Source organism: Pristiophorus japonicus, chromosome 4 (assembly GCF_044704955.1).
Source record: "Pristiophorus japonicus isolate sPriJap1 chromosome 4, sPriJap1.hap1, whole genome shotgun sequence".
Taxonomy (NCBI): Eukaryota; Metazoa; Chordata; class Chondrichthyes; family Pristiophoridae; genus Pristiophorus; species Pristiophorus japonicus.
In genome coordinates this window covers 160313911-160328906 of record NC_091980.1, presented here as the reverse complement: position 1 = coordinate 160328906, position 14996 = coordinate 160313911, and the positions used below count along the sequence as shown (strand labels likewise).

The following is a 14996-nucleotide window of genomic DNA, read 5'->3' as shown; positions in this document are numbered from 1 at the left end:
AGGGAAATATTGCAGGGCTATGGGGAAGGAGCAGGCGAGCGGGACTAATTGGACAGCTCTGTTTAAGAGCCTGCACAGGCCTCCTGTGCTGTATCGTTGTGATTTTATAATCACCTCTGAACTGCTTGGCTCTAATTTTAAGGTTATGCCCCATGGGAGGAAATAGTTTTTCTCTCTCTACCCTATCGATTCCTTTAATTATCATAAACACCTCAATTAGATTACTTCTTAATCTCTACACTCAAGGGAATACAAGCCTAGTCTATGCAACCTGTCCTCATAATTTAACCATTTTAGTCCAGGTATAATTCTGGTGAATCTACACTACAATCCCCTCCAAGGCCAATATTCCTCCTTCAGGTGTGGTGTCCAGATCTGAATGCAGTACTCCAAATGGGGATTAACCAGAGCTCTACATAGCTATAACATAGCTTCCACCCCTTTGTACTCCAGACCCTGTAAGATAAAGGTCAAGATTCCATTAGCCTTTTTAATTGTCTTTTGTACATGTCCACTAGCTTTTAATGATTAGCTTTTAGCTTTTATTTGAACCCCTAAATCTCTCTGCTACTCCATAGTTCCTAGCTTCTCAGCAACTAGAAACTATTCTGATCTATCTTTCTTGGGTCCAAGGTTGTTTACTTCACATTTCCCCACATTGAACTCAATCTGCCACAGTTTTGCCCACTCGCTTAATCTTATCAATATCCCATTGCAATTTTCTGCTCCTATCTACACTATTTATTGTGCCACCTAACTTTGTGTCATCAGTAAACTTGGATTTACGGCTCTATATTCCTTCATCTTGTCATTGATAAATGTAATGAAAAGCTGAGACCTTAGTATAGATCCATGCGGGAAGAGCACTAGTCACATCTTGCCTATTTGAGAACATACTTGTTATCCTTACTCTCTCCTACCTCCTAACCAATTCCTTACCCATGTTAATAGTTTGCCTTCAGTTCCATGTGCTATTTGATTTGGCCCCAGATGCTCTTGCACATTTCCTGGTGCCTGGCTTCAGAGTCATGTTGACATAGACCTGGTGATTATATAGAATTACATAGAATACACAGCACAGAAACAGGCCATTCGGCGCAACAAGTCTATACCGGCGTTATTGCTGCACTCCAGCCTCCTCCCATCCTTCTTCATCTAACTCTATCAGCGATACCCTCAATTCCCTTCTTCCTCATATGCTTATCTGGCTTCCCTTTAAATGCATCTATACTATTCACCTCGTGTACTCCCTGTGGTAGCGAATTCTACATTCTCGCTACTTGCTGGGTAAAGAAGTTTCTTCTGAATTCCCTATTTGATTTCTTGATTATCTTCTATTGATCACCTCTAGTTTTACTCTACCCCACAAGTGAAAACACATTCTGTGTTTGCTCTATCAAAACCTTTAATAATTTTAAAGACCTCCATTAGGTCACCCCTCAGCCTTCTCTTTTCAAGAGAAGAGAGACCCAGCCTGTTCATCCTTTCCTGTTGAATATAACCTTGCAGTTCTGGTACTATCCTCGTAAATCTTATTTGCAACCTCTTCAGTGCCTCTACATCCTTTTTAATAATATGGTGACCAGAACTGAACACAGTACTCCAAGTGTGGTCTAACCAAGGTTTGATACATGTTTAGCATAGCTTCAATACTTTTCAATTCTATCCCTCGAAATAAACCCTAGTGCTTGGTTTGCTTTTTTTATGGCCTTATTAGCCTGTGCCGCTACTTGTAGCGATTTGTGTATTTGTACTCTCGGATTCCTTTGCCACATTTTTCAAGTAATATGTGACGTCTTATTTTTCTTAACCAAAATGTAATACCTCACGTTTGTCTACGTTGAAATTCATTGCCAATTATGCACCCAAGTTTATTAATATTGCCTTGTATTTGTTGCAGTCCTCCTCAGTATTGACCATCTCTTCCCTGCCAACCCCCATTTGGTGTCATCTGCAAATTTATTGACTCCATAATCTAAATCGATAATCTAAATTGGAAACAACAGTGGTCCCAGCACTGATCCTTGTGGGACTGCATTTTCCACTTTCTGCCACTCTGAATAGCTACCCTTTACCCCTACTCTCTGCTTTCTGTCTTCCAGCCAGCTATCCATTCTGCTACTTGTCATAGAAACGTAGAAAATAGGTGCAGGAGTAGGCCATTCGGCCCTTCGAGCCTGCACCGCCATTCAATAAGATCATGGCTGATCATTCCTTCAGTATCCCTTTCCTGCTTTCTCTCCATACGCCTTGATCCACTTAACCATAAGGGCCATAACTAACTCCCTCTTGAATGTATCCAATGAACTGGCATCAACAACTCTGCGGCAGGGAATTCCACAGCTTAACAACTCTGAGTGAAGAAGTTTCTCCTCATCTCAGTCTTAAATGGCCTACCCCATATCCTAAGACTATGTCCCCTTGTTCTGGACTTCCCCAACATCGGGAACATTCTTCCCGCATCTAACCTGTCCAGTCCTGTCAGAATCTTGTATGTTTGTATGAGATCCCCTCTCATCCTTCTAAACTCCAGTGAATAAAGGCCCAGTTGGTCCAGTCGCTCCTCATATGACAGTCCAGCCATCCCTGGAATCAGTCTGGTGAACCTTCGCTGCACTCCCTCAATAGCAAGAACGTCTTTCCTCAGACTAGGAGACCAAAACTGAACACAATATTCCAGGTGAGACGTCACTAAGGCCCTGTACAACTGCATTAAGACCTCCCTGCTCCTATATTCAAATCCCCTAGCTATGAAGGCCAACATACCATTTGCCTTCTTCACCACCTACTGTACCTGCGTGCCCACTTTCAGTGACTGATGAGCCATGACACCCAGGTCTCGTTGCACCTCCCCTTTTCCTAATCTGCTGCCATTCAGATAATCTGCCTTTGTGTTTTTGCCCCAAAAATGGATAACCTCACATTTATCCACATTATACTGCATCTGCCATGCATTTGCCCACTCACCTAACCTGTCCAAGTCACCCTGCAGCCTCTTAGCGTCCTCCTCACAGCTCACACCGCCACCCAGTTTAGTGTCATCTGCAAACTTGGAGATATTACACTCTATTCCTTCATCTAAATTGTTAATGTATTTTGTAAAGAGCTGGGGTCCCAGCACTGAGCCCTGCGGCACTCCACTAGTCACTGCCTGCCATTCTGAAAAGGACCCATTTATCCCGACTCTCTGCTTCCTGTCTGCCAACCAGTTCTCTATCCACGCCAGTACATTACCCCAAATACCATGCGCTTTGATTTTGCACACCAATCTCTTGTGCGGGACCTTGTCAAAAGCCTTTTGAAAGTCCAAATACACCACATCCACTGATTCTCCCTTGTCCATTCTGCTAGTTACATCCTCAAAAAATTCCAGAAGATTCGTCAAACATGATTTCCCTTTCATAAACCCCTGACTTCACATGCTCTGACCTTATTCATTAGTCTATGTGGTACCTTATCGAAGGCCTTTTGGAAATCTAGATATATTACATCTCTACTGCATTACCCTTGTCTACTCTGTTACCTCTTCAAAGAATTCATTGAGGTTGGTTACACACCTGTCATCTCAGTATGGGGAAATAGTACGATCAGCTTCTCTCATCCCCTCCTATTCTTTTTACTGTTCCTGCCTTCCTTGCTTAGATATTCTTTCACAGACATTGCTTACCACGCATGCTGTTCCACTATGATGACATCACAGCTGAGCCTGATCCTATACTGATCAGATCTCCACATGTGCCTTCCTAGCAGGCCTCACTGGGTGGTTTTATTCCCTCCCAATCTGCTATACCATGGCCACAGGCTACATGTAGCACTACAAATGTTCTGGCTGCGATCAGGTAAATCAGTATAGCCTGGGTATTGATCTTGAACCTGCTGTTAGGTCAGTGATTTGCTTTAAGAGTACTTGCTGGAGTTGTGGGGTGGGGAGTAAATGGGAACAAAAAAAACCCTGAATGTGCCCTTCCCACTGGGACTGGAAAAGAATGCTCAGAGAAAGTTGTTTCAACAGTTGTATCCATTTTATTTTATTGTCTCTAATAGAACATCAGTCCCCTTATATCATAGCGGTGCTGCCGCGATATGTGGAGATTCGTACCTTCGAGCCACGCTTGCTTGTACAGAGTGTGGAGCTGCAAAGGCCCCGGTTTATCACGTCAGGAGGGTAAGTGAGCATGCCTCTTTCGACGTTCCATTGCACAGCAGATAGGCCTTCAGCAGGAAGGGAATCCTTCCAGGGCAGGCCACTTCACTCAGCTGATAACTAAAGCCCTACGCAGCTGGAAGATTGAACTCTAACGTAGCACTGGGACTTGAATGCACAGCTGCAAAGTACTAAAGTAAGCGTTGTACCCAATATGTTATTGCCTGCAAGCTGCATGTTTGTGCAGCTGAAATCATCAGATATGCACTGCAAATGGCAGTCTTAAAACCTTAATGTCCTTCCTATTTTGTGGAACCCAATACTGTACACACTAATCTGAGCAGTTATTCAGGTATTATACGGGCTCATTATTATCACTTGGCTTTTATATTTTATACTTCCTGTGATGTAACCTAGAAATCCATTAGCACTTTTTAATAGTTTTATCAACCTTTTAATGTCCTGTGAACCTGTACCAAATCCCACTACTCTTCCATAAGAACATAAGAATTAGGAACAGGAGTAGGCCATCTAGCCCCTCGAGCCTGATCCGCCATTCAACAAGATCATGGCTGATCTGGCCGTGGACTCGGCTCCACTTACCCGCCCGCTCCCCGTAACCCTTAATTCCCTTATTGGTTAAAAATCTATCTATCTGTGATTTGAATACATTCAATGAGCTAGCCTCAACTGCTTCCTTGGGCAGAGAATTCCACAGATTCACAACCCTCTGGGAGGAGAAATTCCTTCTCAACTTAGTTTTAAATTGGCTCCCCCGTATTTTGAGGCTGTGCCCCCTAGTTCTAGTCTCCCCGACCAGTGGAAACAACCTCTGTGCCTCTATCTTGTCTATCCTTTTCATTATTTTAAATGTTTCTATACGATCACCTCTCATCCTTCTGAATGCCAACGAGTAAAGACCCAGTCTACTCAATCTATCATCATAAGGTAACCCCCTCATCTCCGGAATCAGCCTAGTGAATCGTCTCTGTACCCCCTCCAAAGCTAGTATATCCTTCCTTAAGAAAGGTGACCAAAACTGCAAGCAGTATTCCAGGTGTGGCCTCACCAATACCCTATACAGTTGCAGCAGGACCTCCCTGCTTTTGTACTCCAACCCTCTTGCAATGAAGGCCAACATTCCATTCGCCTTCCTGATTACCTGCTGTACCTGCAAACTAACTTTTTGGGATTCATGCACAAGGACCCCCAGGTCCCTCTGCACCGCAGCATGTTGTAATTTCTCCCCACTCAAATAATATTCCATTTTACTATTATTTTTCCAAAACACTAAGCCTACTTCTAATGTGTTTTTTAACTGAAGTGTATCACCTCTCACTTGTACAGATTAGTAAATGAGTGCACCTTCGACTTGCTCCCTGTTTCTACACTGATAACATACTTCTGTTTTCACAACATACCAGGCAGTTTCAGATCCCCTTTCATTTCACTCTGCTTATTTTCTGTCATCCTTTTCCCCTCCGCCATAAATTCTGCATTATTTTATCAATAAAAGAGAATTGCTGGTGTGGATGTCTGTTTCTACCTCTATTGGCTTCATTGAGATGCTGCAGTTTTTTTTGGATGAAGGATGAGGAATGTAAAGGTAATGAGATGATGTGCATTAGAAGCATGCAAGTAGCAATCTGTTTCCACCCAATCTGATTCTTTCTTCTCAAGAAGACTGCTAAATTTCTTATGGAAATATTTTCATTTCATGATCAAACAAGTTGTATCTGCAGTACTTTGTGATTAAACCAGCTAGCTGGGCAATTACAATGAATGATAGAATGTAAATGTTCATCTCTTTCCTCCTCCTCTTTCTCTCCCACTGGCTACCAATTCCTCTTCCCAGGTCTAACATTGTCTACGTGGCCAGCAATCACTTTGTATGGCGACTCGTACCTGTTTCAATTGCAACTCAGATCAGACAGCTTCTACAAGACAAGCAGTTTGAATTGGCATTGCAGCTTGCTGTAAGTATTTATAATATGCACCTTTAACTATTGCATGTCTTTTTAAATTACTCCCCCAAAAAACTGTCAATAACTATATGTGAGGCTCTTGCTGTCCGTGTGCTTCCCTAAGCTGGGAGGGTGGAATGATCATGACGATGGTATGACCTATGACTGCAGTATTTTAAGTATTGAAACAAATGATGGGGAAGGACCTTTAGGTTAAAAAGTGATGTGCTCCTATGATGATGAGAGATGTGAAATATATACTAAACTATTCTGCACATTGTTTTCACTGGGCACTTGTGCAAGGAAGTTTGTGTTTTATTGTCACTGGCTGTAACTGTTTTTATATTCTAGAAATATTTTTAAAAAGTGAGTTAATGCACATTCCAGGAGGACATGGACAGGCAGCAGATTGGGCATATAGGTGGCAAATGCAGAGAATCGTGAAGTGGTACATTTTGGGGAAAAGTAAGTGAAAGGAATATATTTTTAATAGAATGGAAGAACAGAGATCTTGGGATGCAGATAAAAGATCTTCAAGGGGGGCAGGTGCGGGGGGTGGGGGGGTGTGGTGGAGTGCAAGTGGAAAAGGCTGTCAATGGGCAAATGTGATTTGGGGTTTTATACATCGGGTATTTAATACAAAAGCAAACAAATAATATTGAAAGAAAATTAATCACATGAAAACCTTGATTAAGTCACAGTTAGAGTATTACATGCTCTTCTAGACACCCCTATGTTCGTAAAATGTTTTTAGAGCCAAGATGTGCTAGAATGATACCAGGAATGAGCATATTATGTAGCAAGGCTCAAAAAATGTATACGTTTTCATTGCAACAGAGAAGATTAAAGCAAAAGCAAAATACTGTGGATGCTAGAAATCTGAAATAAAAACAAAAAATGCTGGAAATACTCGGCATGTCAGGCAGCATATGTGGAGAGAGAAAGAGTTAATATTTCAGGTCAATGGCTAGCCCATACTTTTCCAAATGCCAGTTAATTTTGTCCTGGATTATTGAGTCTAAAATTTCTCCATCACTGATGTTGGGCTGACTGGCCTGTAGCTACCGGGTTTAACGCTCTTCCCCCTTTTTTGAACAGGGATGTAACATTTGCAAACTTTCACTCTTCTGGCACTGCTGCATATCCATATATCCAAGGAGGCTTTGGCCTGATCTGAGTATTTCCAGAGAAAATTAAAGGATCTATTGGAGGTTTTCAAATTTATTACAGGTTTTGAGATGGTAAATAGTGAAAGATTGATTTTATGGTTGATAACTCAGTAAATGGGCCACAGACTCAGGGCCATACTGCAAGACTTGAAGTTAGAACAATTTTTTTTCTCCCTACTGGTGGGTATTTTAACATGGAACGCTTTATCACAAGTAGCTATTGAGGCAGAAGATATAACCCTATATAAAAGAAAATGAGTTAATATTTGATAAAGAAAGGGCAAGGCAATGGAATTAGTGTTGGGTAGCTCCATTGGAGGAGTTAACATCATCATAGAAACATAGAAAATAGGTGCAGGAGTAGGCCATTCGGCCCTTCTAGCCTGCACCGCCATTCAATGAGTTCATGGCTGAACATGCAACTTCAGTACCCCATTCCTGCTTTCTCACCATATCCCTTGATTCCCCTAGTAGTAAGGACTTTATCTAACTACTTTTTGAATATATTTAGTGAATTGGCCTCAACAACTTTCTGTGGTAGAGAATTCCACAGGTTCATCACTCTCTGGGTGAAGAAATTCCTCCTCATCTCGGTCCTAAATGGCTTCCCCCTTATCCTTAGACTGTGTCCCCTGGTTCTGGACTTCCCCAACATTGGGAACATTCTTCCTGCATCAAACCTGTCTAACCCCGTCAGAATTTTAAACGTTTCTATGAGGTCCCCTCTCATTCTTCTGAACTCCAGTGAATACAAGCCCAGTTGATCCAGTCTTTCTTGATAGGTCAGTCCCGCCATCCCGGGAATCAGTCTGGTGAACCTTCGCTGCACTCCCTCAATAGCAAGAATGTCCTTCCTCAGGTTAGGAGACCAAAACTGTACACAATACTCCAGGTGTGGCCTCACCAAGGCCCTGTACAATTGTAGCAACACCTCCCTGCCCCTGTACTCAAATCCCCTTGCTATGAAGGCCAACATGCCATTTGCTTTCTTAACCGCCTGCTGTACCTGCATGCCAACCTTCAATGACTGATGTACCATGACACCCAGGTCTCTTTGCACCTCCCCTTTTCCTAATCTGTCACCATTCAGATAATAGTCTGTCTCTCTGTTTTTACCACCACTCACATTTATCCACATTATACTTCATCTGCCATGCATTTGCCCACTCACCTAACCTATCCAAGTCACTCTGCAGCCTCATAGCATCCTCCTCGCAGCTCACACTGCCACCCAACTTAGTGTCATCCGCAAATTTGGAGATACTACATTTAATCCCCTCGTCTAAATCATTAATGTACAGTGTAAACAGCTGGGGCCCCAGCACAGAACCTTGCGGTACCCCACTAGTCACTGCCTGCCATTCTGAAAAGTCCCCATTTACTCCTACTCTTTGCTTCCTGTCTGACAACCAGTTCTCAATCCATGTCAGCACACTACCCCCAATCCCATGTGCTTTAACTTTGCACATTAATCTCTTGTGTGGGACCTTGTCGAAAGCCTTCTGAAAGTCCAAATATACCACATCAACTGGTTCTCCCTACTGGAAACAGCCTCAAAAAATTCCAGAAGATTTGTCAAGCATGATTTCCCTTTCACAAATCCATGCTGACTTGGACCTATCATATTACCTCTTTCCAAATGCACTGCTATGACATCCTTAATAATTGATTCCATCATTTTACCCACTACCGATGTCAGGTTGACCGGTCTATAATTCCCTGTTTTCTTCCCTCCTTTTTTAAAAAGTGGGGTTACATTGGCTACCCTCCACTCCATAGGAACTGATCCAGAGTCAATGGAATGTTGGAAAATGACTGTCAATGCATCCACTATTTCCAAGGCCACCTCCTGAAGTACTCAGGCCCTGGGGATTTATCGGCCTTCAATCCCATCAATTTCCCCAACATAATTTCCCGACTAATAAGGATTTCCCTCAGTTCCTCCTCCTTACTAGACCCTCCGACCCTTTTTATATCCGGAAGGTTGTTTGTGTCCTCCTCAGTGAATACCGAACCAAAGTACTTGTTCAATTGGTCCGCCATTTCTTTGTTCCCCGTTATGACTTCCCCTGATTCTGACTGCAGGGGACCTACGTTTGTCTTTACTAACCTTTTTCTCTTTACATATCTATAGAAACTTTTGCAATCCGCCTTAATGTTCCCTGCAAGCTTCTTCTCGTACTCCATTTTCCCTGCCCATTCACAGACACAATGGGTCAAATGATAACCTCCTGTGCTTTAATTTCTGATTCTCGGATTGTCCATCCATTACAGTTTCTAAAGAAACAGTCTGTACCTGTAAACTGGTATGTAAAGCTTTTAACAATAATTCAGAATAATTGGGGACATTTAATATTGAAAAGACATTCTTGGGCATAAATCCATAACTGGGCCATAGACTGAGGGTCATACTGCAAGACTTGAAGTTAGAAACTAATTCAGTGACATGATAACAGTAGTAGTCTTTTACATTTTTTTTTTTAAAACTGCTTTTTAAACACTGGAGTACATTACTGTGCTCATCCTTTGAACCCCATATGTGCTTCTTAGCTGTTCAAATTAATTTAAATTCCCTATAAGGGGCAAAGGAAAGGCATCAAAAGCTGCTTGGATTTCTAAATTAAAATGAAACAGAAAAAGGAGGCTTATGATAAATGTTCATACAGTAGAGAATTGAGCAGAATACAGAGCGCAAAAGAGGACTGGAAAAGGAAATAAGAGGGGCAAAGTGAGTGAATGATAAAATATTAGCGAGTAACACAATAGGGAACATTGAAGTATTTTATAAAGAGTAAAAGCATAGTCAAAGGAAGGCGGGGGCGATTAGGGATTTAAAAAAAAATCTTGTGGAGGCAGAAGATTTGGCTGAGTACTTTGTACCTGTCTTCACAAAAGAAGAGAATGCTGCCAATGTCACAGTAAAACATAAGAACATAAGAAACCGGAACAAGAGTAGGCCATACGGCCCTTCGAGCCTGCTCTGCCATTCAATAAGATCATGGCTGATCTGATCATGGACTCAGCTGCACTTCCCCGCCCGTTCCCCTTATCCCCTTATCATTTAAGAAACTCTCTATTTCTGTCTTAAATTTATTCAATGTCCCAGCTTCCACAGCTCTCTGAGACAGCGAATTCACAGATTTACAACCCTCAAAGAAGAAATTTCTCCTCATCTCTATTTTAAATAGGCGGCCCCTTATTCTAAGATCGTGCCCTGTAGTTCTCGTCTCCCTCATCAGTGGAAACATCCTCTCTGCATCCACCTTATCAAGCCCCCTCATAATCTTATACGTTTCGATAAGATCACCACTCATTCTTCTGAATTCCAATGAGTAGAGGCCCAACCTACTCAACCTTTCCTCATAAGTCAACCCCCCCAACCCCGGAATCAACCTAGTGAACCTTCTCTGAACTGCCTCCAAAGCAAGTATATGCTTTTGTAAATATGGAAACCAAAGCTGCACACAGTATTCCAGGCGTGGCCTCACCAATACCTTATATAGCTGTAGTAAAACTTCCCTGCTTTTATACTCCATCCCCTTTGCAATAAAGGCTATATGATCACTTGCTGTACCTGCATACTATCCTTTTGTGTTTCATGCACAAGTACCCCCAGGTCCCACTGTACTGCGGCACTTTGCAATTGTAAAGGAGAAGGGGTAGAGACAATAGGTAGGATAAAATTAGATAAAGACGTGGTACTTAAAAGGCTGGCAGCACCGAAAGTAGAAAAGTCACTGGTCCAGATAAGGTGCATCCTAGTTTACCGAGGAAAGTAAAGTGGAAATCGCAGAGACCTTGGCCACAATCTTTCAATCCTCTTTGAATATGTAACTATGTGGTGATGCCAGAAGGGTGAAGGGTTGAAAAAGTGCCACATAATGGATGTTAGAAAAATTGAAACCCATGAGATTCATGGGGCAGTGCTCGCGTGAATACAAAATTGGATGAGGCAGAAAGCAGAGAGTGGTGAATGGTTGTTTTTCAGATGGGAGAAAAGTGGTGGTGTCCCCCCAGCGGTCGGTATTAGGACCACTGCGCTTTTTGATATATATTGATGACCTGGACTTGGGTGCAGGGGACATAATTTCAAAGGTGGCAGGATAAGTCGATAAAGCTGTTTACAAAGCATATGGGGTCCTTCGCTTTATAAATAAAGGCATTGAGTACAAAAGAAAGGCAATGACGGTAAAACTTAATAAAGGTTTGACCTCCCAAATTCGAAGTTCCAGAATGTTCCGGACTCCGGACCGATTGGTGGCAGAGTAATTCGGAATCCGTAAAATGTTCTGGAATCCGGACACCCTGTCAAACCGTTTACACCGTCAGCCGGGCCTAGTGAAGAGTCAAAAAATGAAATCCAACTACTGTACAGTTAATAGCATTGCAAGGATAAAAACGCCAATCCTACCTGTTCCAGGCCAGGTCTTCACAGTCACCGCACCGCAGCTCCTGGGTCCGCAGCAACTTTGCAAAGCACACGGACCCTTCGGCTAGAATCAACTCTGCTCTGCACAGCACACAGACCCTTCGGCCAGAACCAACTGCACAGCACACACACCCTTCGGCCAGAATCAACCAAGCTCCCGAGCGCAAGTCCCCTCCTTTCTGCACGCAGGTCCCTGGCCAGAATCAACTCTGCGCAGCACCAGACCCTTCGGCCAGAATCAACTCTGCGCAGTACACACACCCTTTGGCCAGAATCAACTCTGCGCAGCACCAGACCCTTCGGCCAGAATCAACTCTGCGCAGCACACACACCCTTTGGCCAGAATCAACTCTGCCCAGCACACAGGCCCTTCGGCCAGAATTAACCATGCTCCCGCCCGCCAGACCCCTCCCGCCCGCCAGTCCGCCCACCAATCCCCTCCCGGAACCAATTGCACAGCACACTGCAGCTTCCCAAAGCAGCAACTGCGCGATCGGATCGCCGCGCCCCATGACTCCGAGTGGAGCTGACCCGACCTCACCGCGATTTTAAGTTTGCACACCTGTACATGTACCTGTAATAAAAAAATACTACCTGTACTGTACATGCACTTTTAAATTCAGCATTTAAAAAAAAAAATTAGTGGCATTAAACCTTATAGGGCTACCCCAGCTGACCCACCTACACCGCATGATCAGACCCCACCCAAACTGACTCCATTGCTGTGGTGTTTTTCCCGATTTTAAAGATCTGCACAGGTAAAGATTGTGAATTTGTGTTGTCATTGCAAACATGTCAAAATGGCCAACAGATACAGGTACCTGTACCCCAATGGGTTCAGATAAAGGAAAGAGGAAGCACAGTTCACTTCCAATTGCCAAGAAAGTTGAGTTACTTCAGAGATTAGATAGAGGTGCTTCAGTGAGAAGATTGAGTGAGGAGTATGGTGTTGGACTCTTTACCACCTATGATATTAGAAAACAGAAAGAACAGCTCATGAAGTTTTATGCGGAAGGTGCTGTTCATAAGGAAATGAGTAAGAGGAAAAGTATGCATAAGCCGAAATGTGGTGATTTTGGATCGAGCAGTGATGGAATGGTGGCGACAGAAGCGAAGTGAAAAGGTTCCTTTGTCTGGCCCAATGGTGGTGCAACAAGCTAAAATATTCCCATGCACAACTGGGGATTGAAACTCCATGCGAGTACTCTTCTGGTTGGCTAGCCAAATTTAAAAGGTGTCATGGCATCAGGCAACTGAAAGTATGTGGAGAGAAAGCCTCAGCAGATCATCGGGCAGCTGAAAATTATATTGATGAGTTCATCAAACTAATTGCTGATAACATTTCACCTGAACAAATGTACAATGCTGACGAGACAGCACTGTTTTGGCGCTACATACCGCGAAAGACATTAGCAGCAGCAGAAGAAACGCAGCCATAGGTGTAAAAGACGCCAAGGATAGGTTGACTGTGCTTGCTGCTGCAAATATGGCTGGGACACAAGTGTAAGTTTATGGTCATTGGGAGAAACCAGCGTCCAAGATGTTTCAAGGGTTTGAGAGTATTGCCAGTGCATTATTATGCCAATAAGAAAGCCTGGGTAACCAGGGTAATCTTTCTGAACTGGTTTGAGAAGAATTTTGTTCCTCAGACGTGTGCTCATTGCACAGAAGCTGGCCTTGAGGAAAACTGCAAAATATACTTGCTGCTAGACAATTGCTCAGCACATCCCGATGCTGAGCTTCTGGTAAAGGATAATGTCCATGGAATCTACTTGCCTCCAAATGTTATATCACTGATACAGCCAATGGACCAAGGAATTTTGAGATCGATGAAGTGTCTCTGTTAGATCTCTTAATTCCCAATGAAATACGAACTCCGATTGTAGTTTTAATTTCTTTATTTTTGGCAGCTGTAAAAAGCTCTTGGCTTTAAGCCAGGTCTTTGTCCTTCTGAGACCACATGGTCAAAATGGCTGTACTTATACCTGGATCAATTTACAGAAAAGAACTCGCCGCCTTTGACCTTATTGGCTCAATTAATAGTCTTTTAACCTTTTAATTGGCTCGCTACCCAAGGGTCCTAAAATGTCAAGTTGATTGATGACTTAATGCAACATGCTACCACTCACGTAGCATCTCTGACTTCTTGTCTGTGAATTTTCACAGCCTGTCTAAATGCAGCTTGTTTGAATTCTCTATCAATCCCCCCTTTGATTCTTTCACAAACTGAATCATAAAATATCAGGTATCACTGGTTAAACATTCTACAAAATAATTTCATACATGTTAATATAGTTTCCTTCTAAAATTTGTTGATGTGTTTCGCCACATGTCCGGACTAGTAGCTTCCACACAAATTTACACCAACTCGAGTTCCATCGTGGCCACAATGGAAGTCTGGTTTTAGTAGGTTAATTAACCTTATTCCAATTTAATCCAAATCAATATGTTAGTTCAACCAGTAAACAACCTTCCCTTAAGCATAACATACCCCTGTGCCACGTACAGACGGTCTGCTGGGACCTGCAAGGTGTCTCACCTGCGGGACAGCAGCTACACCGCCTGGTCGCAACAACATTTAATCAACATAAACAAACAATATAAAAGTAAAATAATTACAACTAGAATTAAACCTTCCACCAATGAAGTTCCTGTTGAACCTAGCCATTCAGTGGCTCCACTCCACAAAGTGAATGATGGGGGTTGCTTAAGTTTTTCTACCTCCTTTTGGATATGCTCCGCTAAGTGGGTAATTTGTTCGGAGCTATCTGGGATATATATGCAACACTCAGTTCTGAGTAGGGCGCAAGTACCTCCCTTTTCAGCCAGGATGTAATCAAGGGCTAGTCTATTCTGTTGGGCTACTGTGCGAATTGCTACCATTTCTGCATTGATTTTAACTAGGGCCTCTGAGGTATCATTGGCTACCCGTTCCACAACGGATGCCATGTTAATGGATTCCTTTGCCAGTCTGGCGGTCGCATACCTGGGGATCAAAATGGCAAAGAACCTCTGTTTCTGTGATAGCTCTCTTAGGACGGTGTAAATGTTCTGACAGTGACTTTATATGATACATATATGGCACAATATAAGCTAAATAGCAGGATCCCATCCAATTCTGGGGCAGCCAAGGGTAGGCCTTGTGGCCACACACCCAATAGGTGCCATTATAGGCAATGAATGTTAGCTGTTTCTTTGTCAGCAACACTCCGGGGCCTGTCCAGGCTTTTCCATCTGTTTTATTCAGAATCCCCGTTACGTTAAAAATTCCCACATCGGCCCAGTTTGGA

The 14996-nt window shown here is 43.0% G+C and overlaps 1 protein-coding gene across 3 annotated transcripts in view; it reads left to right on the top strand.

Annotated features, from left to right (window-relative positions):
- Nucleotides 1–14996, top strand: part of vps39 (VPS39 subunit of HOPS complex) — a 126607-nt gene that overhangs the window by 52009 nt on the left and 59602 nt on the right. For all 3 annotated transcript variants that reach the window (XM_070878750.1, XM_070878748.1, XM_070878747.1), the window contains exons 9-10: nt 4045–4165; nt 6000–6120. In XM_070878750.1, the coding sequence (XP_070734851.1) occupies nt 4045–4165; nt 6000–6120 (242 nt within the window). The remainder of the gene's footprint in view (nt 1–4044; nt 4166–5999; nt 6121–14996) is intronic.